This window comes from Argopecten irradians, chromosome 6 (assembly GCF_041381155.1).
Source record: "Argopecten irradians isolate NY chromosome 6, Ai_NY, whole genome shotgun sequence".
Taxonomy (NCBI): Eukaryota; Metazoa; Mollusca; class Bivalvia; order Pectinida; family Pectinidae; genus Argopecten; species Argopecten irradians.
The window spans coordinates 12704522-12729186 of record NC_091139.1 but is presented as its reverse complement, the minus strand read 5'-3'; the positions used below and the strand labels follow the sequence as shown (position 1 = coordinate 12729186).

General features: G+C 35.3%; 1 protein-coding gene across 2 annotated transcripts; it reads right to left on the bottom strand.

The window, feature by feature from the left end:
* Positions 1 to 746: 746 nt before the first annotated feature.
* On the bottom strand, positions 747 to 18013 carry LOC138325021 (GDP-fucose protein O-fucosyltransferase 1-like). Of its 2 annotated transcripts, none has more exons than XM_069270362.1 (9): positions 17910 to 18013; positions 11472 to 11653; positions 9903 to 9997; positions 8805 to 8979; positions 8362 to 8461; positions 6834 to 7029; positions 6536 to 6660; positions 5500 to 5605; positions 747 to 1038 (listed from the first exon to the last, which is right to left on the bottom strand). In XM_069270362.1, exons 2-9 carry the CDS (start codon positions 11632 to 11634, stop codon positions 874 to 876), a joined length of 1125 nt encoding a protein of 374 aa, XP_069126463.1. In that variant the 5' UTR covers positions 11635 to 11653; positions 17910 to 18013; the 3' UTR covers positions 747 to 873. The 2 variants fall into 2 exon arrangements, with proteins under 2 accessions (XP_069126463.1, XP_069126464.1); XM_069270363.1 differs by having other exon boundaries at positions 17906 to 17970.
* Positions 18014 to 24665: the final 6652 nt, after the last annotated feature.

Genomic DNA, 24665 nt, shown 5'->3' with positions numbered 1-24665 from the left:
GCAGTAATAACATCTTGTTTGCATTACAAAAACATAAACAGATTTTTCAAAGAAAAAAAACTTTAATCTGTTGTTATGTAGATAAGAACTAACAATTGTAGAGAACAAGAATGATAAGTCATTGTTAAATCTTAGAATATGTCACAATTAGCATGCCAGATGAGGATTTGTAAACAGGACCTGGGAACTCTCCAAGACTGCAAAGTATGAATTTGTGTGTCCAAACACAGTTATCAGTTGATGTTGACACTCAGGTCAGAGGTACATATAATAGAAGAGTAACACACACCCTCTTGTGTTTTTAATCCTGTGCCCCCCCACTCCCCAGGTCTGTTATTGTCTCTGTGCCCTCCCCTTCCCCAGGCCTTTTATTGTCTCTGTACCCTCCCCTCCCTCGGGCCTTTTGTTGTCTCTGTGCCCTCCCCTCCCTTGGGCCTTTTGTTGTCTCTATGCCCTCCGCTCCCTGGGGCCTTTTATTGTCTCTGTGCCCTCCCCTCGCTCGGGCCTTTTGTTGTCTCTGTGCCCTCCCCAGGCCCTTTATTGTCTCTGTGCCTTCCCCAGGCCTTTTATTGTCTCTGTAGCCTCCCCTACCTCGGGCCTTTTATTGTCTCTGTGGCCTATCCTCCCCCTGGCCTTTTGTTGTCTCTGTGCCCTCCCCCACCCCCCCCCCAGGCCCTTTATTGTCTCTGTGCCCTCCCCTTCCCTCCCAGGACTTTTTATTGTCACTGTACCCTCCCCCTCCCTAGACCTTTTATTGTGTCTGTGCCCTCCCCCTCCCTAGGCCTTTTATTGTGTCTGTGCCCTCCCCTCCCGGGGGGCCTTTTTGTAGAGACAGACATTGTATGATGTGTTCCACCACTATTTTGACTTGTGTTAACTGCTGTATCCCCAATAAAATGTTGGCTTTCCTGTGACAAGTCTCTCCCTAGCAACAAACGCAGTGAAGGATGATATGCAATTGCCGATGAAGTAATCTGATTTTCCTAATATGGCAAGGTCTATTTGTGGTAACCAAGGATCTAGGTGATGAACTTTGACCTAAAATATAAACAGAAAAAAAAATGTTATTATGAGATGAAATGAATTATAAAGCACACAATGTAAATATCAGGAACACAAAACTAAAAGACCTAATCAATGCATGGTTTTTAGAATCACTGACCAGTGGCTACTATATACGTTTGTTGTTATTGCTGACCAGGGAATACTAAGTCCAACAAACCAAGCGGTTACAGCTATAGCTGTTAGGAGGGGTGACAATCTCAGTTCTGACAGTATCTATACCCCGGTGATAATAATTCACACTGATGGAGAGGTGGTAATAACCCCTCTCAGTTCTGTATTGGTGATAATTATACGCCAGAAAACAACAGACTTAGGTACATGCACTAACATGTCAACACAGAGAGACTCAGGAGTGAAACACATAGATAAACTGTCAAGGATAATATAATTACAAAGATGTGCTTGTATATCACTATTTTAATCAATGTAAACTTCAATTTTAGTATTGAAGTTCCAATATGTAAAAACCATTGATATAATGATGACATTAAAATGTATAACATTGATATAATTATGACATTGTAAATTAATGTATAACATTGATGTAATGATGACATTGTAACAATGTATAACATTGATGTAATTATGACATTGTAACCTTAATGTATTACATTGATGTAATTATGACATTGTAACTTAATGTATTACATTGATGTAATGATGACATAGTAAAAATGTATAACATTGATGTAATGATGACATTGTAACTTAATGTATTACATTGATGTAATGATGACATTGTAAAAATGTATAACATTGATGTAATGATGACATTGTAACTTAATGTATTACATTGATGTAATTATGACATTGTAACCTTGTATAACATTGATGTAATGATGACATTGAAAAAATGTATAACATTGATGTAATTATGACATTGCAATGTATAACATTGATATAATTATGACATCGTAATTTAATGCATTACATTGATGTAATGATGACATTGTAACCTTGAGGTATAACATTGATGTAATGATGACATTGTAAATTAATGTATAACATTGATGTTATGATGACATTGCAAGGTATAGCATTGATATACTGTAATTATGACATTGTAACGTAATGTATTACATTGATGTAATGATGACATTGTAAAAATGTATTACATTGATCTAATTATGACATTGTAACCTTGAGGTATAACATTGATGTAATGATGACATTGTAACAATGTTATTCTGATTTGCATTGATAACATAAATGATAAATCTCAATGTACAACAGCATGGCCATCAATTGTTGTCAAATTGCAATGGTAAAGAATTTTTTTATATACTTTTTTAGAGTTAATTTTCTATTTCCTTCTACTCAAAACAAAAAAACATGCGTTATGCAATACAATAATCCAAAAACATTGCAATTCCTTAGATAAATGAATTTGATATTGGTGTACATCATATCATACACATCATGTAAATTCCCAGTTGGACAACTATAAATTCCAGGTAAAAGTGTTGTATTATAAATGCAAGCACTCTATCATAAGATGACAATTTATTTCATTATAGATAAACAAATAGCAAATCACAAAGTAGGGTCGACCATGAGTCAATGATTTATAAATATTTCCTTCTCTCTTTCTTTTGAGAAAATGGCAAAAAATGTCATTTGTCACTCCAAGATTTTGTTATTATGTGTACCTTGTATTTATCATATCCTTTAAATCCCTTTACGGCAATCTTCAATTTACTCTGACAACATCAATTGGATAGTATCCTATATATAACTTATACGTGCATATGCATATTATTTCTTTCATTCCTGCATATTTAATCGATATTGATTGAAAGGCTTTTTTTTTGTATCATTAGCAATGTCAATAAAGCTAGAGCGCATTTTGAAATTTGCCTCCCTCCAGTTGGTATTCATATTGACTATAAATGCCAACTGAAAACCAATGCTTATATTAATATTTACAACCTGAACTCACTCAAGGTTATCTGTATTTTACACAATATCATAAGCCACCTATATTTCAAATTATTTTGTAAATGTTCGAAAATATCAAAATGCATTTTAATTTGCATGTATACTTTTCAAGCCATCATTAGGTAATAGAAGCTTTTTTTAGGTATTTTTATTTCAACATAAGTATGTTAATTTAACACTGTTTATGTCCGTTTTTATCATAATGATGGAATTCAGTCTGTTTTATGAAAATTAGATCATGGTTTTAATCTAAGAAGCATGCATAATTATGGGGAATAAACACAAAGAGTAAATTCTGCAATCATATTTGAATAATAATTAGGTATCAACCATGAAACAGTGTCTCATTAAATTCAGTGATTTCATTCTGATGTACTGAAAATACAGTTTCAGTGGTTTTTTTATGCATATATGATTTTCATATGTATTTGAGGAAAAGGCAAAAAAGATGATTTCAAGGCCATTACATTAATCATAGAAATGATCATGTCGCTCAAGTATATATAGATTTCATGATTTTAGTGACACCTCCAAAGTTGAATCTTTGTTAAGCTAGCGAGATGCAAACAACATATTTCATTTTGAACATTAGTTTACATAAATGTAAGAAATGAAATTGTAGACCATAATTTGACTTCATGGTCTGAATGTATGTACTTGTTTCACTTATAACCATAGATGTAAATGCAATATTTTTTGCAATACTGCCACAAATGCTAACATAATTCAAAATTATTTTTAGTTTTAATTAATGTCGATTATATGACATTAAAATGGTGTAAGATACACCATTCTGTTTTTACAATTATCATTATAGTAAAAAAAAAAAAAAAATCTAATGATAAATATATGACTAATTCATAATAAAAACATTAAGCTGTTAGGCAGATTTCTATTCCCCAGAAAACAGATACTGTGTGTTATATGAAAATTAAGTTTATTTCAAAGCTTTGTGTATCTATATCAGCAGTCAAATGTCTTGTGACCGACTTTGATATAGATTATTTCAACAATATTCAACTGATCACAGAAAAACCATATATATGTTTATTTGACATTTTTCTTTATCAAAATTCTTATAAATAAAAGAAAAGATTTTAAAATAAAGAAAGCAAAAGTCTTATATTCATTAAAAAAAGTTTTTTGTACTACACTCTTGTGTTGCTCACTTCTGTATGCAAGTAAAACCATGCACACATAATGGCAGCCTTATATTGTCTTGAACCTCAGGTCTGTTTTCAAAAGCATTATTTAATGTACACGGAAAGAAAGTTTGATTAATTTACTTTTTTAAATTATAACTTTTAGGTCTATAAGACTTAGATAGCAAGATCAGTAACAGAGATTATGTGTTTAAGGTTAGATGGGGGAGTCACCAGTGTGTATATAGATTGTGTGGACAGCAGTCAGCTGGAAGGTAAGGTACTAGCCTAGCTGTGTATTAGGTGCCATTATACACATGCAGGCACAGGGGGAGTAGGAGGGAGGGGGAGGATTGAGATGTAGTACACAGTATAGGTCAACAGCATTTAAATTAGAGGAGAGAGGGGTGAGATGTAGTACACAGTATAGGTCAACAGCATTTAAATTAGCTGGTCAACGGCATTTAAATTAGTGTGTCATAGGTCAACGGCATTTAAATTACTGAGTTGAAAGGTTACTGGAAGTAGTGCCTATGACTCAAGCCATACAAAGTATGACATTGATATAATTATGACATCGTAACTTAATGTATTACATTGATGTAATGATGACATTGTAAAATTGTATAATATTGATGTAATGTTAACATTGTAAACATAATGTATAACATTGATTTAATGATGACATTGTAACAATGTATAAAACTGATGTAATGATGACATTGTTACAATCTGAATGTATAATTTTGATGTAATGATAACATTGTAACCTTCATGTATTATATTGGATATGTAATGATAACATTGTAACCTTCATGTATTATATTGATGTAATGATAACATTGTAACCTTCATGTATTATATTGATGTAATGATGACATTGTAACAATCTGAATGTATAACATTGATGTAATGATGACATTGTAACCTTCATGTATTATATTGATGTAATGATGACATTGTAACAATCTGAATGTATAACATTGATGTAATGATAACATTGTAACCTTCATGTATTATATTGATGTAATGATGACATTGTAACAATCTGAATGTATAACATTGATGTAATGATAACATTGTAACCTTCATGTATTATATTGATGTAATGATGACATTGTAACAATCTGAATGTATAACATTGATGTAATGATGACATTGTAACAATGTATTATATTGATGTAATGATGACATTGTAATAATCTGAATGTATAACATTGATGTAATGATAACATTGTAACCTTAATGTATAACATTGATTTAATGATGACATTGTAACAATGTATAATATTGATGTAATAATGACACTGTAAAAATGTATTACATTAATAACATCAATGAAGACACTTTTTACCTGGTATTGTGATAAATGCGTTTCAATTTCCTTTTTCATAGGGTTTTTGTCTGTCGCAACATATATATGATGAATGTCTGAGAGTTGAACAACATGTTTAAGTATCCTGCAAAAGAAATATTCATATGTTTACCAATTTATCAGTTCAATTTACACCCCTTCCTAAAGGAACTATTGTTACTAAAGTAAACATTATTTAGGTTATATCCATTTCTTGTGTTGAACATTTATTGTATGGGGTTGTTGAAAACAAACTTAAACAAGTAGTCATAACTGTGACAAATATGTTTGTCTGCTTTATTTTAACCTAAGACATTTAATGCATTACTAAGTTTCATAAATATGTGTTAACAAGAATTTATTACTTGTTCAGAATTGACAAAACAAATATGTTTTTAGTTAATCAAGTTTTTGTCTCAATCTAAACAGCTGAACAATCTCAAGTCCATTTCAGGCAACTTTGAGGTAACATGTATTAAATCATTTTGGTGAGATCAGAGTAGAAGTTTGAAATGTGTGTGTTGGTACCAGTCAACACTGTATGTGGTCATCTCAGTTTTAGATAAGCTATGACCATCTACCTATAAGGACCATATTGCAGACCAGTAGTTTATAGGATGAATTACCTAATGAAAGCTATAAATAGAGTATTTTATATGAGCCTTTCGTCGAGCGGCATATCAAATTATTTAACAAGTTTGATTAATTTCATATGACATTGTCACGCGTGTATGATTCTATTTATCACATGACTTTTGTTAATAGAAATATAGGCAAAGCATTAAATTTCGCCTCTATATAAAACAGTAGAATTCCGGCTCGTTGTGACGTTTCCGTCAACTGAAACAATCATGTGATGTCATACAGATATTATGACATCAAATCTATCTGTGAGGTCATAATAGTGTTATTACACATGTATCTTACGATAATTATGACATGGCCGTATGACATGGCTGGATGGGCCACCTATGTGAAAAAATTGAAAAATTAATTAAAAGTTAATAAAATCTTTGATAATGAACTAAGTGTTTACCTGAGAATCTCGTTATCAGAAGGAAAACACATCTCGGCAGAAATTTGATTTTTCCCTTCATATCCCAGACACTGGGGAGACGCCATGAACTTACTCTCTCCTTCTACATTCTTACAAGCATTACTCTGAATAAAATGTAACAGAAAACAAAAGATATTAGAATAATGCTTGTTCAGATCCTACTTCCGATGTCAGGTCACCGGCTCTTGTTTTAATTTAATTTTAATTTATAAGTAACACCCATATCACATAGTGTAAAACTTTGATTTTATAAATCCATACATTGTGCGAAGCTTACCCAATCTACTCCATTCCGGAGATGGATCCCTATAAAAGGATCGTCGCCAAACAGTTTTGTGATATGACTTTGAGCCTCGCCCTCGATTACAGAGGACCATTGAAGATATTTCTGAAGAGGGACAGTGTCCTTGGCCATAGGGTAAGGGGCTGGGGCCCCTTTAAGGGCTACAACTGGTTCTTTGTCAGCTGGAAACCTAAAAATGGGCAAAAATTGTACATAATCTGCAAATTAATTTACACAAAGTGCAATCATCAACATAAGACAAACCATATCAGCAGTAATTAGTGCCTCTCCCCCTGTTGGTGCCCCTCCCCCGAGTGGCGCTCCAACCCCTAATTGTTCCCCTCCGCCTGTTGTTGCCCTCCCCCTATTGGTGCCCCTCCTCCTACTGATGCCCTCCCCCTATTGGTGCCCCTCCTCCTTTTAATACCCCTCCCCCTGTTAGTGCCCCTCCCCCTGTTAGTGCCCCTTCCCTTGTTATTTCCCTCCCTATGTAAGCGCTCCTCCCTCTGTTAGCACCCTGTTAGTGTCATCCCCCTGTTAGTGCCACTCCCACTGTTGGTGCCCCTCCCCCTGTTAAAGCCACTTCCCCTTATAGTGCCCTCCCCCTGTTAGCGACTAATTGCCTGTTAGCACCCCTCCCTCTGTAGGTGCCCCTCCCCCTGTAATTGCTCGTTCCCTGTTAGCACCCCTCCTCTCGTTAGTGCTCCTCCCCTGTTAGTGCCACTTCCCTTATTAGTGCCCCTCCCCCTATTAACACCCCTCCTTCTGTTAGCGACCATCTCCCTGTTTGTGCCCCTCCCCCTGTTAATTGCCAGTTACCCTGTTGGCGCCTCTCCCCGTTAGTCTTCCCCTGTTAGCTCCTTTCCCCCTGTTAGCGCCCCTACACTTGTTACTGCTCCTCCCCATGTTACTGCCCTTCCCCCAGTTAGTGCCCCTCCACCTGTTAGTGCCCCTTCCCCGTTTGTACCCTCCCCCTGTTTGCGCCCCTGCCTCATCTAAAAAGTTATCTAAACATCTTCCCACTCCCATGGACTTGACAGGGTTTATGGCATCAGCATCCCATTACAAGAACTTGCGAGTCTTTCATATGTGAATCATGATGTAATAATGTATTTCAAAGGAATGAAGGCATATCCATGTTTACTGAGACAGATTAATGTGCCATGAGTACCAAAAGAGTTAAAATAAGCTTGACATTTTTTAGAGGTTTTCAGTCCACAAATTATATTTCTGTTACCTAATAAGCACCCCTTTTGTTATAATTTTTAAGCCCCCTGGGCGCTAATTATGGGAAATACAGTAAATACAGAATTTGCTATAGTTAGTGATATACATGTAATCCACACATAGACAAGATAAAATACATAAGAAGAAAATTATCCCTCTGCACCACATATACATGTATGTTTGAATTAAAATCAATGAAATGTGATTGGCTCACTGATGTGGCAGTAGTAATCTCAGTAATATAACCTTTCTGTTATTTCACCACTTAATTAATGTAATTAAGCTTGCTATGTACCGTTTCCTCCAGCCAGCATGGTCAGTATACATCACATGGTAAGAGACAGTCTGGTCAAAATCTACTCCAAGGCCATCCCAGAAGGGTCCAAACGGGTTTCCTGCCATATCAAACATATTCTATATATTTAATCTGACATTGGTCAGGATTCCTGGTCAAGGCTCACAGTATTTTTAACTATTTTTATGGCTCACAAAAATTGAATTGTCTTTTAAGTTTCTTTGGTAACAAAAGCCATACACTATTATAAATAGCTATGTGTTCCTATTTTACACTTCCAGTCAAATAATCATATTTTGATTTGCTAAAATGAAATTTTTAATTTTAGGTCCAAATCCCTGAAAGTTTGGCTTACCAAAATAACTGGCTATACGATACCTTAGCAACTAAAGCCAAACCCTAGTAACCAACGCAGTGCCCTACTATGTTTGTGTTATACATACCTTCCTTCATCTTACAGGGATTGTTTGACCCCTGGTATCCAAAGCAGTAGCCCGTTCTGTTACCTTTGGGCCAGTATTTAGGGGCCAGCCTCTCCATGAAGTCCTCAGCTGTGATCACTCTATGGTACTCTCCTACTTTAGCCACATCAAACCATTCACCGAACGGCACATTTTTCTAAATAAATATAAATTCACTTATAACTTCTTCAACAATTGAATACGGTAAATGAACTTATTTTAAAGCAGTCAAATTTGGGTGTAAATTTGATCTGAAACAGGTTAGCGCAATGATTAATTCACAAAATAATAGCAACAAATTATATAAACAATATTCAGAAATACCATCACCGCTATCATATCTTGATGCTGTTATTTTAGCCCATCATCATCAGATGGTGGGCTATTCAAATTGCCTTTCGTCCGTGGTCTGTGGTCCGTCATCCGTCCATAAACAATGCTTGTTATCACTATTTCTCAGAAAGTACTGAAGGGATCTGTCTCAAATTTCATATGCAGGTTCCCCTATGGCCCTAGTTATGTTTCATCAAGATGGCCGACCACCATCTTGGATTTTGATAGTTTAAAAGTTTGAAAAGCAAAGAAAAGAAGTTTTACGTTTGAAAAGCAGAAAAAAGAAGTTAAGTTTGAAAAGCAGAAAAAAGAAGATTAAGTTTGGAAAGCAGAGGAAAGATCCCTCTGGGATCTATTGTTTAAGGGAAAACACTGAAACAGGATTACACCTCTAGATGGACATTGATGAGCACGAATTAGTCCTTAGGGGTTGGGTTTTATCAATGATTTAAAGCCCTAATAACACCCAGGGTTATGTTAGTAGAGGAAAGCCGGAGTACCCAGAGAAAAACCATCAACCAGCGGTCAGTACCTGGCAACTGCCCCACATGGGATTCAAACCAGTGGAGGGCTTGTGATGATAAATCAAGACAGTTTAACCACTAACCCACTGTGGTCCTGACAGCAAGATAAACATCCTCTAAATTTAATCTATAGGGGGCTTGTAGGATTACTCGTCTGTCTGGTGACTGATAAACCAGTATAAATATCTGTAAGTGATACACAAGGTCAGGAGAGTTTACTTACATAAGTTCGCCATGGAGGGAGAATCAAGGTTCTGTCCACGGCTTTGGCAAATGCTAGACCACCTAAAAAATGTTCAGCTTGGTTTCCAAACCTCCCTGCAGAACACAAGAATCCAGTTTTTTTTTTATAAAATATCAGGAAGTTATAGTCATAGATCCTTTAACTACCAAAAGGTATAATCAAAGATCCTTTACTACCAAAAGTTATAATCATATATCGTTTACTACCAAAAGTAATAATCATAGATCCATTAACTACCAAAAGTTATAATCATAGATCCCTTAACTACCAGAAGATATAATCATAGAATCCATTAACTACCAAAAAAGTTATAATCATAGATCCCTTACTTTTACCTAGATCAAAAGTTATAATCATAGATCCCTTAACTACCAAAAGTTATAATCATAGATCCTTTACCTACAAAAGTATAATCATAGATCCCTTAACTACCAAAAGTTATAATCATAGATCCTTTACTACCAAAAGTTATAATCATAGATCCTTTAACTACCAAAAGTTATAATCATAGATCCTTTACTACCAAAAGTTATAATCATAGATCCTTTAACTACCAAAAGTTATAATCATAGATCCTTTAACTACCAAAAGTTATAATCATAGATCCTTTAACTACCAAAAGTTATAATCATAGATCCTTTAACTACCAAAAGTTATAATCATAGATCCCTTTACTACCAAAAGTTATAATCATAGATCCCTTAACTACCAAAAGTTATAATCATAGATCCTTTACCTACCAAAAGTTATAATCATAGATCCCTTAACATACCAAAAAAGTTATATTGTAACTCAAAAGTTATAAATCAGATTCCTTTACCTACCAAAAGTTATAATCATAGATCCTTAACTACCAAAAGTTATAATCATAGATCCTTAAATACAAAAGTTATAATCATAGATCTTTACCATTCCTTACCAAAAGTATCACCAAAAGTTTAATAACATAGATCCATTAACTACCAAAAGTTTATAATCATAACATAATCCTTTAATTACCAAAAGTTATAATCATAGATCCTTTACTACCAAAAGTTAATAATCAATAGATCCTTTAACTACCAAAAGTTATAAACATAGATCCTTTAACTACCAAAAGTTAATAATCATAGATCCATTAACTACCAAAGTATAATCATAGATCCTTTACTACCAAAGTTTATAAATCATAGACCTTTACCTTACCATAAGATCCCTAGATTTCTACCAAAGTTATAATCATAGATCATAACTACCAAAAGTTATAGATCCTTTAACTACCAAAAGTTATAATCACAGTTATAATCCTTCCTTTGCAACCAGAAGTTATAATCATAGATCCTTCAACTACCAAAAGTTATAAACATAGATCCTTCAACTACCAAAAGTTATAATCATAGATTCATTAACTACCAAAAGTTATAATCATAGATTCATTAACTACCAAAAGTTATAATCATAGATTCATTAACTACCAAAAGTTTATAATCATAGATCCTTTACAACCAAAAGCTATCATCATAGGTCCTTTAACTACCAAAACTTATAATCATAGATCCTTTAACTTACCCATACAAAGACAAAACAAAATGTAGCCTCTTTCATCCCATTCAGGGTCATTTGATGTGACCTCTGAACCATGACCAGGTGAAAGGTCATCAGTTGACACTACAGATGGAAGCAGGGGAAGTAACTGCACTAAAATTACACCGAGGTAGACAAAAATCAACATCTCTTCACTTGGAAGTTACCTGTCAGTAAAACAAATAACATGAGATAATATAGTTACAGCTATATATAATTAAAGTGTCAGATGGGCTAGTCTTTCCAATTAGCGTGAAAGCAAGTGCATCAAAGTTGTTAAAAAGTTGGCAGGGAAGTTTCATTTACACCTTTCTGTTCATGTGTTTTGATGTGCTAAATAATTGAAATTATCAATTTTTTGTATATCTAAATTTCCACATTTTAGCTGCATAGAACCATTAAGTGTTATACAACATTAAATAGTATCACCTAAATTTTATTTTTCTAAATATAGTGTTCACCTTTATAGTAGCAAAGTTAAAATGTCAAAGGCCAAAATTTTGTGTTAGTTGATCGTTTAAGGCGCTGAACAACATCAGGAAGGGTAAATTGAAGTTTCAATGTAATCTACAGATAGTTCTGAAGATGAAAAATATGATTGATTGCCCATTTATTACTAACTATAATTTTTTTACAAACAGATTCTCTGCATGACCTTCAAAGAAAATAACAGCCAAAATTTCGTATTTAGAATATGGTGATATTTTAAGTCCTTCAATATTGTATGAAGGACCATTTCTTTACCTGATCTATTCATGTGCACAAAATAAGCAATATAACCACAATATAAGTCTAAAATAGTCATTAATAAAAGTCATGTATGGAATATGAGAAAGATCAATGTAAAGTAATACAAGATTTGTCCATCTGCCCAAAAAAGTAAGTATAGCTGTTATTCCTACTGGTAAGTATAAACTGTCAAAGGCGACGGATGCTAATTCTGTATTTTCACACATCAAATTCCTCTTTAACTTCTTGTTTCTATAAATGAATGCACAGATCATACAAGCAGGTACATTTCTTAAGCTATCTTAATTCATTTCTGTCTTTCAAAAAACATTTACATGTTTTTCTTATCATATACCATGATGATCATGTTAAATTAACATATTTAGTCAATTATCAAAATGAAAAAAAAAATCAATATATTTTACAACAGTTGCTGTTTAATATTCATTCCAATAAATATTAAGATTATAAGCCAATACAGCTAAAACATTTACCTGGCCCCAATTTCTCAGAACAAAATTAAGTCAATTTTATTCACATTTATAAGTTATTACATAAAGAGGAAAAATCAAGTTTCAACTTATGTCTGTACTTTTCTTTTGCAAAAACACACAGAGTGTGGTATGTTGAATATCAAAGAGAATCAAGAAAAGAAGAGCATTGTTTTGAAACCCTTGGCAAGCGAAGATTTGAGAGTCCATATGTGTAACACTTAGTGCAAACTCAATTATAAGAAAATCTAAATCTAATAAATACAGAAAAGAAAACAGCATTTATAAAACTTTGTAAATTTCATCTAATGCGAATTCAAATAAGCATGATTATTATATGTATTAATACAAACCTTCTGTACCTTAACATACAGCCTACTATCAAAATGGAGAAACTTAAAATGAAACACAGATCTGACTCTTTGTCCTTAAATGGCCACATCAGCAGAGACCATTAAATCTTATGTTGGTAGTGACAGGATTGCCTCTAGATATATTGTACCTTCATGTTTAATTTAGATTAAAAGATGCTTATACTGGAAAAGTTGAAAGGCAATATACTCTACAATCATTTTAAAAAAAATCTTGACACATTTATCAGTTTTCTACTTCTAACTAGTGTATCACTACAGTACAGATTATCTACCAGGTACACAGTGATATCTGAGTATCTTTGATCCAGCCCGAGGTCCACGGGTTTGGTTTTATAGGTGTATTAAATTTAACATTCTATAAACAACTACCAGGGTCATTCAAGGACATTTCGATTTAGGAAGTGGAGGAAAGTTGAGGTACTTCGAAAAAAACCACCAACCTACTCCACATGAGATTTGAACTTAATGTTTAACTTTACGACTATAGTGGTTAGAAGTCAGAACACTATAAGGACTCTGATCTATCAGAGTTACTTCCCTTTATTTCACTTCCTATAGCTAAGAATGAAATGAACTATAGTCACACATGCATTTCAGTTAAAGATGCTCCACTGCCGACAGAGCATAAACGATACCCATCATTTGAACAATAACTGTTGTATAATTGTGTTTATATGTGCATGTCTAATACCCCCATAACACAAAATCGTATAAAATAATTTTTATTTGCTTTTGTTGCATGCACAATCAGTACTTAATTCCATATAGGACATAGTGCCACAGAATTTATGCGGGATGCAATAAGTTATTTTCTAGTATTTTTATCTTTAATCAAAATAAGGAGCTCAAACTTTTCAATGGTGGTATTTTGGTGAAAAGTAAGTTACTTTTGTAACTGATAAAAAATACCTATTTGTTTGCTCCTGTTTTTGATAGGGAAAAAAATACTTTTCGATCGTCAGCGGTGGAGCATCTTTAACAAAAAATATTTTATTATATAATTAAAAAACTTTATTTCAAATTCTCAATCAACAACTAATTCAATGCTTATGGCAGAGCAAGATCCTGTATTCAAACTCAATAAGCACCATCGCCATGTTTTTGAGACCTCCGTAATATCATCACTAGATACCGATACTTTCTTATATCTTCTCAAGTGTGAATCTTGGCTTTAAATTGTGATTATTGACAAAGCAAAAATGAACAATAATTGGTGTTTAATTGTGTATATAAATGTCTAATTAACACAAAAATTAATATAAGATAATTTATTTTGCTTTTGGTGCATTCGCAATGAGTGCTTCATTCTATATAGGATAAAGCAGCATGGAATTTTTTCAGGATGTAATTAATTACTTTTTTAATATTTTTATCTTGAAGTAAAATGAGAAGCTTAAACTTTTCAATGGTGGTAATGGTGTAAAGTAAGTAACATCTGGTAATGGTGTTAAGTAAGTAACTTCTAGTAATGGTGTAAAGTAAGTAACTTCTGGTAATGGTTTAAAAAAATAATTTTTTGTCAGCTGAAGAGCGTTCGAAATAACTAATTTGTCTGCCCGTTCCTGGCATTTTTCATAGTTTGGCAGACAATTTTTAATGAAGCTGGTTTTGTCCAGGATCTTTTGGTCGCCATAGCATATAGAATATTAACACCTAACAAAAATCTGCCCGTAGACTGGCAACTTTAAGATCAAACTGTACAAAACAATTTTTACCAGTATTCTGGTCCTTTTAGTCAGCTTTCCGGAATGAGAGCCTTGGTTGGGATAGAGGATACCAGATATATTTTGTTAGTAAAACTTTTACTTTGAATGTAATTTTAACTACAAGTAATGAATTTTACCAGTAACTTTCCCTCAGGACAGGTAACTTTTAGGGTCAGTCGGTCCTTAGGGTCAGCAGCAAAAAATCCTACGGGAGAACACTGCTTGGAGCATCTTTAAGTGACCTTAATTTTCTCCATTTCAGGTGGCCTGGGTGCTTACTGGATTAAATATGTTAAATCTGTTTTATAGTTACAGTACAGTAGTAAATTTTAATGAGTCATTGCCTCTGCTTTGATGTTACAGAAAGTACAGGAACATCCTACGGGTATTATAGAATGAAAACAAAAACTCTCCTACAGGGCACACAATTAATTCTAATACCAGTTGGTCCATGGGGCCTGTATTGTTCAACTTGACACCTTGGCTATTCTACCACCTTGATCCAGAGATGAGGGGGGGAGGGCAGTTGTAGAATGTATTAAGTCACCTTGACAACTTAAACCATCAGGTCACTCTGACAAAATTAAAAGTGGACAGCCAATTGTAGAAAGTCCAACAAATTGACCACTTAAGACAGCTTCAGCCAAAAGGTGCATGGGGGCTAATATTTGTCAAAAGTCAGGTCCATATTTGTCAAGAGTTGATGTTGTACTTTGACCACTAGACACCTTGACCCTGAGTCATCAACCAAGAGGTAAAGGGGCTATTTAATTTGTAGAATGTTGGACACCTTGACCACTAGTCATTCCCCAACCAAGAGGTAAAGGGCTATTTAATTTGTAGAATGTCGGACACCTTGACCACTAGTCATTCCCCAACCAAGAGGTAAAGGGATATTTAATTTGTAGAATGTTGGACACCTTTGACCCTAGATCCCCAACCAAGGGTAAAGGGCTATTTAAAGTTTGAGGTAAAGGGCTATTTAATTTGTCGAGAATGTTGGACACCTTGACCACTAGTCATCCCCAACCAAGAGGTAAAGGGCTATATTTAATTTGTAGACAATCCAACCAAGAATTTAATGTGTAGACACCTTGACCACTGATCCCCACTAGTCATCCCCAACCCAGAGGTAAAGGGCTATTTAATTTGTAGAATGTTGGACACCTTGACACTAGTCATCCCCAACCAAGAGGTAAAGGGCTATTTAATTTGTAGAATGTTGGACACCTTGACCACTAGACAACTCCAACCAAGAGGTAAAGGGCTATTTAATTTGTAGAATGTTGGACACCTTGACCACTAGACAACTCCAACCAAGAGGTAAAGGGCTATTTAATTTGTAGAATGTTGGACACCTTGACCACTAGTCATCCCCAACCAAGAGGTAAAGGGCTATTTAATTTGTAGAATGTTGGACACCTTGACCACTAGTCATCCCCAACCAAGAGGTGGAGGATTTGTTAGAGAGTCACCTGAACGTCTTTGCCATCTAACACAGGAGGGGGTCGGACTATGTCATCAGTACCATTTATTTAAGTATTTTAAGTGACCCAAAGGTGCAGGTCAATTAATTTTGTGACTCCACAGAACACAGAATTTGGGCTTAGGTGCAACAGTATAATGTCATTCACACATCCTGAAAAGTACAAAACCGTGAGGCTAAAATCGGACATAAATCTATTGTTTTACATTCCTAATGAAACATATACATGTAAACATAATATATTGAAAAATTCCAGGACATTGTGAAATATTTTAATTGAAACCATTGAAATTCCTAATCGTATAGAAACACGATTAAGTGGGTACAATAAGTCCACTGTATCTATGACCCAAGTCAATGTCATGTACATTAAACAAATGCAATAAATAATTATCACCGCCGAGGAGTTGATAAAACATTTTTTAGACAAGAACCTTATAACCCTAATAAGGTAAACACACTACTTTAAGAGCAATTGGAGTAGTTCTAGACAAAAAATTGTTTTACTCCACTAGCGCAGTCAAGGGTTTGGTAATTGCATACAAGACATCCAACCACAATGTGTATAATGTTAGGCAACAAGCGAGTTTGAACATTTCACCACTGTGCTTTTCTGGATAATAGATAGTAAGGATGCGAGTTGAGATCGCGAGATTTCCAGCCTTTCAACCTCGCGGCCATGTCTCGCATCTTCATGATCTTTCGATCTCGCAACCTCGTGCAAGGAGGCAGAAATTATGCACAAGTGTATTGACAAATAAGCGTGTATTTGATAGTTTTTTTCTCTATTTAAACTTCAATTTAATTATACAGTACTAGTTCTAAGAGTTATTATCGGAAGGAAAGGCTATAATAGTTATAACTCTATCAATTAGACGCTTATTAGTCAATACATATTTACAAATTACTCCCTGCACAAGGTTGCAAGATCGCAATATGAGGTAGCAAGCTTAAGGTTGCCAGATTGCGAGGTGAGGCTGCGAAGTGAGGCAGCAAAATTGCGAGGCTGGCAATTTCGCTATCTCGCCTCAAAGTTGAGGTTGAGAGATCACCAGGTTTCCCTAACTAATCAAATTTCTATTAGAACTGACCAGTTTGTTTCTGATGTATGTGCAAATTTTAATGTTCTGAATCTTGTACTGACTATAGTACACGCAGTTGTCTCCCCTTGGAAGCAGATGTTGATTCTTGTATCACGATCAAAGGTGAATGTGTAAAGAGAATTTAGTTGTTTTCTAATATTTTGAGAACCAATATCTGCCCCAACTAGTATATAACCCTGTCTAAAGCAAAGAAACAGTTGACATACAAATGGAGTTAAATTATTACCATGAGTACTCGACATTTGTATAGCAAGGATTTATACGTGTCGCCTACATCCTTGTCTATAAACACATTCTGTATGGTTTTTGATATGTTCAGCAGGGCTAGAAAACTCGTTTGCCGTATCCAAAAACACTGTCTGGTTACAAATCGGCTGACTAAATAATACAGCTACTGTACCTAGTCAACTTTCATACTTTACATGTATGTGATGTTGTTTCTAATGTACAATGTAAAATACTAGTCTGTGTTACAACTATTCAGTTATATGACAACCTCCATGATCACTACACCAACACTGTAGACTTACTTACATCACTCACGCCATGGTATATATCACGTCAGAACGACGACCAGCTGATTGTTGTTTACGTTGGCTTCCGGGAAATTCCCTTTATCTTTGGCGCCAGCGCACCTGTTTGTCGGGATTACCTCCCTTTAGTCTATATACCGCCCGTAGCTCAGCGGCCAGGCGCGTATAGGTTATTAGTAGCTGCAAATATTATGTAATTATGCAAGTACGATGGCCGATCAGCCGTCACGATTATTTTTTTGGTAAAAAAAGTACGACTTGTACATGTACATTGTTTTTAATTTGTACATGTACAGTGTACACATTTTATATCTGATATACTCCATTTTTGGCAAATATGTAGAAAAAAAACTCTAAATGTTATTGATGTTGACGTTAGGTCATTTGTGTAATGTAAATTGATTAGGCACTTGGCAGGTAATTCAATCAAGAGTCTTGACTCTTGCATTTTAACATATTAATTAGTTTACATTTTCAACAGTAAAATCATCTTAGAATTTATCATTATGTGTATATAAACAAATGCAAGATTTATTAACAAAGGTTAAGAAGTAAGGACGGTATGTCTAAAATGTCTGGCATAATGAAAGCCCCAGGCAAACAAGGTCCAAAATAGCTGTTTGTTAGCAAGTAGCGCTATATCGTCCGCACATGTTGGGCTTGCAATGCTGATGTCGCCAATATGTGTTCCCATGGTCGAGTTTGAAATGCTGTCTATGATGGCATTGTTGTATGTCTTGTACAACGTTGTTGTCTGCACATTGATTTGTTCCTTGGTTGAGACCCACTTTTTTCGATAGTTTTTCTTTCCATTTGATTCAGATGCTAGAGTTTTTGGTACATATTTTAATTTTTAGGAGTGTTTTTACCCAAGAACCACCAGGAGGCTTACCAGACTTCCAAGAAAGAGACATTAGTTATCAATTTGAGGAAATTAACTGCACGCCAGAAGCAATTGAAAAGATGCTATATGATTTAAATGAAAATAAATCCCAAGGACCGGATATGGTGCATTCTAAAACCCTCCATGAACTACGCAAGCAAATAAGTAACCCTCTAGCAGAATTTTTTAACAGATCACTCCAGGAAGGCAAACTACCAGAAGTTTGGAAAGAGGCGAATATAACAGCAATTTTCAAAAAGGGCTCAAAATCTGAGGCAGGAAACTACAGACCAGTCAGTCTTACAAGTATTATTGGGAAAACACTGAAAAAATTAGTAAGAAATAGCATTGTAAATCACATGGACAAACTTAATCTTTTGAGTAATAAATAATTTGGTTTTATAAATGGGAGATCTACGCAACTTCAACTACTAATGGTTTTGGAAGAATGGACAAAAATAATTGATAATGGTGGGCAATTGGATGTAATTTACATGGACTTCATGAAAGCGTTTGATAAAGTTCCACTCCGTCGTCTAATACAGAAACTTAAAGGATATGGAGTGAGTGATAGAACTATTAACTGGATAGCAAATTTTCTTAGCAATATTTGCCAAAAAGTCATTGTAGATGGAGAAACATCAAAGATATATCCTGTATTAAGCGGCATACCCCAGGGAAGCGTCCTTGGACCAATTTCATTTTTACTCTACATTAATGATTTACCGAAAAAATACAGAATCCCAGTCGCCACTTTATGCAGACGATACAAAATTATACAGAGAAATCTAGAGAAGCATAGAAGATAAAAACATTTTGCAAAACGACTTGATCAATCTTGAAAAATGGTCTGAAAAGTGGTTACTTAAATTTCATCCAAATAAATGTAAAGTCCTTCCGATTAAATCCAAAGAAAAAAGAGCATATAGAATGTCTGGAACAACAGGCGAGCAATTAGATCTTGATAGTATCACATCAGAAAAGGAGCAACAATGGATGAAGAGTTAAATTTTAGAACACAGATCCAATTAGGAGTAAATAAAGCAAACAACATTTTAGGACTGATAAGAAGAACCTTTACCTTACTGGATGAAAAAAAAAATATTTAAACTACTGTTTAAGGCTCTCGTGAGACCCCAACTGGAATATGCCTCAAGTGTGTGCACTCCTTATAATTATGTTAAAGGACATAGAACTTATAGAGAACGTCCAACGAAGAGATACAAAGCTCATACCAGGCTTTAAAGATTTGCCATACCCAGAGCGTCTACAGAGACTAAATCTGCGTACCCTAGAACATCGAAGGAAAAGAGGGGACCTGATAAACGTTTTCAAAATCCTGAAAAATATTTATGATGAGCGCGTCACATCGTCTATTTTCAAAATGGATACCAACAGCAGGACAAGAGGACACTCCTTAAAAATATTAAAAAAAAACAAAAAAAAAAACGATGTAACACGGCTATTCGAAAACATTTCTTCGGTTTCAGATTTGCAGATACCTGGAACAATTTACCCCAGCATGTTATAGATGCAACAAATGGCAGGAAATTTGAAAATCTTTTAGATAATCATTGGAGAAACTGTCAACAAACATTTTAACTTTAATATATGCTTATTAACTTAAATGAACATTAAATTGCATGTAAGTATTATATGTACTGTATACTCTACATATAGCGAGTAGGAGAATATGGATACAAAGAACATTTATAACTACACTAGAAGTAGTAATTGTATCATTTAATTCATGTAATATTGATGTGGATATAGAGGCTAAAAGCCTGCATCCATTATATGTCGTATTAAATCGTATTAAAAGCTTCGCAGAAGGATCCACATTTGTCCATTTATTCCCGCGTGGTATAGTTTGTTGAAGAGAATTTCGTGGTACACGATATCAAACGCTTTTTGGGCATCATGGGTGACGAGGAGCAGTTCCTTTGTGTTCTCTTTAGCATCGATGATGGCATCCGATACATGAGAGCAGCATCGAGGGGCGAGACACCGCCTGTGAATGCTCTTTGGAGGGGGCTCTGCTTTGGGTTCAATACCCTTTTCCCCGTCTCGATTTGATGATGGCTTTGAATATTTTGGAGAAGGTATCAGTGACAATTATTCCTCTGTAGCTGGATGTTAGCGTCTCGTCTTTTCCCTTTTTAAGACTGACGATAGCACACCTTCTTTCATTGTCTGAGTGATGTCCAGATGTATCAGTAACTTGTTGACTTGCTTCCCCTGCATATTTTAGGTGTTCTGTTGTTATTCCTTTGATGTCTGCCGCCTTTCCCGTGTTCCTGTCAAGTATAGCTGATTCTGGAGAATGGCTTTATGTGCGTAAATTTTGCCATTTCTTATTCCATTATGATGTTCCACAAAGTGATTCCCCGAGCTTTGTTATAACTGTATTTAACTATATGTTATAACAAGGTGATTCCGTTGGTCCCCCGATGTTCGTTATAACTGTGTTTTACTGTATGTTATAACAGAGTGATTCTGTTTGTCCCCCGAGGTTCGTTATAACTGTGTTTTACTGTATGTTATAACAAAGTGATTCCGTTGGTCCCCCGAGGTTCGTTATAACTATGTTTAACTGTATGTTATTACAAAGTGATTCCGTTGGTCCCCCGAGGTTCGTTATAACTGTGTTTTACTGTATGTTATAACAAAGTGATTCCGTTGGTCCCCCGAGGTTCGTTATAACTGTTTTACTGTATGTTATAACAGAGTGATTCCGTTGGTCCCCCGAGGTTCGTTATAACTGTGTTTAACTGTATGTAATAACAAAGTGATTCCGTTGTTCCCCGAGGTTTGTTATAACTGTGTTTTACTGTATGTTATAACAAAGTGATTCCGTTGGTCCCCCGAGGTTCGTTATAACTGTGTTTAACTGTATGTTATAAGAAAGTGATTCTGTTGGTCCCCCGAGGTTCGTTATAACTGTGTTTAACTGTATGTATATAACAAAGTGATTCCGTTGGTCCCCCGAGGTTTGTTATAACTGTGTTTTACTGTATGTTATAACAAAGTGATTCCGTTGATCCCCCGAGGTTTGTTATAACTGTATGTATTGAAGGTTGTTATAACTGTGTTTTACTGTATGTTATAACAAAGTGATTCCGTTGGTCCCCCGAGGTTCGTTATAACTGTGTTTAACAGTATGTTATAACAGAGTGATTCCGTTGGTCCCCCGAGGTTCGTTATAACTGTGTTTTAACTGTATGTTATAACAAAGTGATTCCGTTGGTCCCCCGAGGTTCGTTATAACTGTGTTTAACTGTATGTTATAACAAAGTGATTCCGTTGGTCCCCCGAGGTTCGTTATAACTGTGTTTTACTGTATGTTATAACAAAGTGATTCCGTTGGTCCCCCGAGGTTTGTTATAACTGTGTTTAACTGTATGTTATAACAAAGTGATTCCGTTGGTCCCCCGAGGTTCGTTATAACTGTGTTTAACTGTATGTTATAACAAAGTGATTCCGTTGGTCCCCCGAGGTTCGTTATAACTGTGTTTTACTGTATGTTATAACAAAGTGATTCCGTTGGTCCCCCGAGGTTCGTTATAACTGTGTTTTACTGTATGTTATAACAAAGTGATTCCGTTGGTCCCCCGAGGTGCGTTATAACTGTGTTTTACTGTATGTTATAACAAAGTGATTCCGTTGGTCCCCCGAGGTTCGTTATAACTGTGTTTAACATATGTTATAACAAAGTTGATTCTGTTGGTCCCCCGAGTTTCGTTATAACTGTGTTTTAACTGTATGTTATAACAAAGTGATTCCGTTGGTCCCCCGAGGTTCGTTATAACTGTGTTTTTTACTGTATGTTATAACAAAGTGATTCCGTTGGTCCCCCGAGGTTTGTTATAACTGTGTTTAACTATATGTTATAACAAAGTGATTCCGTTGGTCCCCCGAGGTTCGTTATAACTGTGTTTAACTGTATGTTATAACAAAGTGATTCCGTTGGTCCCCCGAGGTTTGTTATAACTGTGTTTAACTGTATGTTATAACAAAGTGATTCCGTTGGTCCCCCGAGGTTCGTTATAACTGTGTTTAACTGTATGTTATAACAAAGTGATTCCGTTGGTCCCCCGAGGTTTGTTATAACTGTGTTTTAACTGTATGTTATAACAAAGTGATTCCGTTGGTCCCCCGAGGTTGTTATAACTGTGTTTAACTGTATGTACAAAGTGATTCCGTTGGTCCCCCGAGGTTGTTATAACTGTGTTTACTGTATGTTATAACAAAGTGATTCCGTTGGTCCCCCGAGGTTTGTTATAACTGTGTTTTACTGTATGTTATAAGAAAGTGATTCTGTTGGTCCCCCGAGGTTCGTTATAACTGTGTTTAACTGTATGTTATAACAAAGTGATTCCGTTGGTCCCCCGAGGTTCGTTATAACTGTGTTTTACTGTATGTTATAACAAAGTGATTCCGTTGGTCCCCCGAGGTTCGTTATAACTGTGTTTTACTGTATGTTATAACAAAGTGATTCCGTTGGTCCCCCGAGGTTTGTTATAACTGTGTTTAACTGTATGTTATAACAAAGTGATTCCGTTGGTCCCCCGAGGTTTGTTATAACTGTGTTTAACTGTATGTTATAACAAAGTGATTCCGTTGGTCCCCTGAGGTTTGTTATAACTGTGTTTTACTGTATGTTATAACAAAGTGATTCCGTTGGTCCCCCGAGGTTTGTTATAACTGTGTTTAACTGTATGTTATAACAAAGTGATTCCGTTGGTCCCCCGAGGTTTGTTATAACTGTGTTTTACTGTATGTTATAACAAAGTGATTCTGTTGGTCCCCCGAGGTTTGTTATAACTGTGTTTTACTGTATGTTATAACAAAGTGATTCTGTTGGTCCCCCGAGGTTTGTTATAACTGTGTTTTACTGTATGTTATAACAAAGTGATTCTGTTGGTCCCCCGAGGTTTGTTATATCTGTGTTTTACTGTATGTTATAACAAAGTGATTCCGTTGGTCCCCCGAGGTTTGTTATAACTGTGTTTTACTGTATGTTATAACAAAGTGATTCCGTTGGTCCCCCGAGGTTTGTTATAACTGTGTTTTACTGTATGTTATAACAAAGTGATTCTGTTGGTCCCCTGAGGTTTGTTATAACTGTGTTTAACTGTATGTTATAACAAAGTGATTCCGTTGGTCCCCCGAGGTTTGTTATAACTGTGTTTTACTGTATGTTATAACAAAGTGATTCCGTTGGTCCCCCGAGGTTTGTTATAACTGTGTTTTACTGTATGTTATAACAAAGTGATTCTGTTGGTCCCCCGAGGTTTGTTATAACTGTGTTTAACTGTATGTTATAACAAAGTGATTCTGTTGGTCCCCCGAGGTTTGTTATAACTGTGTTTTACTGTATGTTATAACAAAGTGATTCTGTTGGTCCCCCGAGGTTCGTTATAAACTGTGTATAACTGTATGTAATAACAAAGTGATTCCGTTGATCCCCCGAGGTCGTTATAACTGTGTTTAACTGTATGTTATAACAAAGTGATTCCGTTGGTCCCCCGAGGTTTGTTATAAACTGTGTTTACTGTATGTTTATAACAAAGTGATTCCGTTGGTCCCCCGAGGTTCGTTATAACTGTGTTTTAACTGTATGTTACAACAAAGTGATTCCGTTGGTCCCCCGAGGTTCGTAATAACTGTGTTTTAACTGTATGTTACAACAAAGTGATTCCGTTGGTCCCCCGAGGTTCGTTATAACTGTGTGTTTTAACTGTATGTTATAACATAAAGTGATTCCGTTGGTCCCCCGAGGTTCGTTATAACTGTGTTTTTAACTGTATGTTACATAACAAAGTGATTCCCGTTGGTCCCCCGAGGTTCGTTATAACTGTGTTTAACTGTATG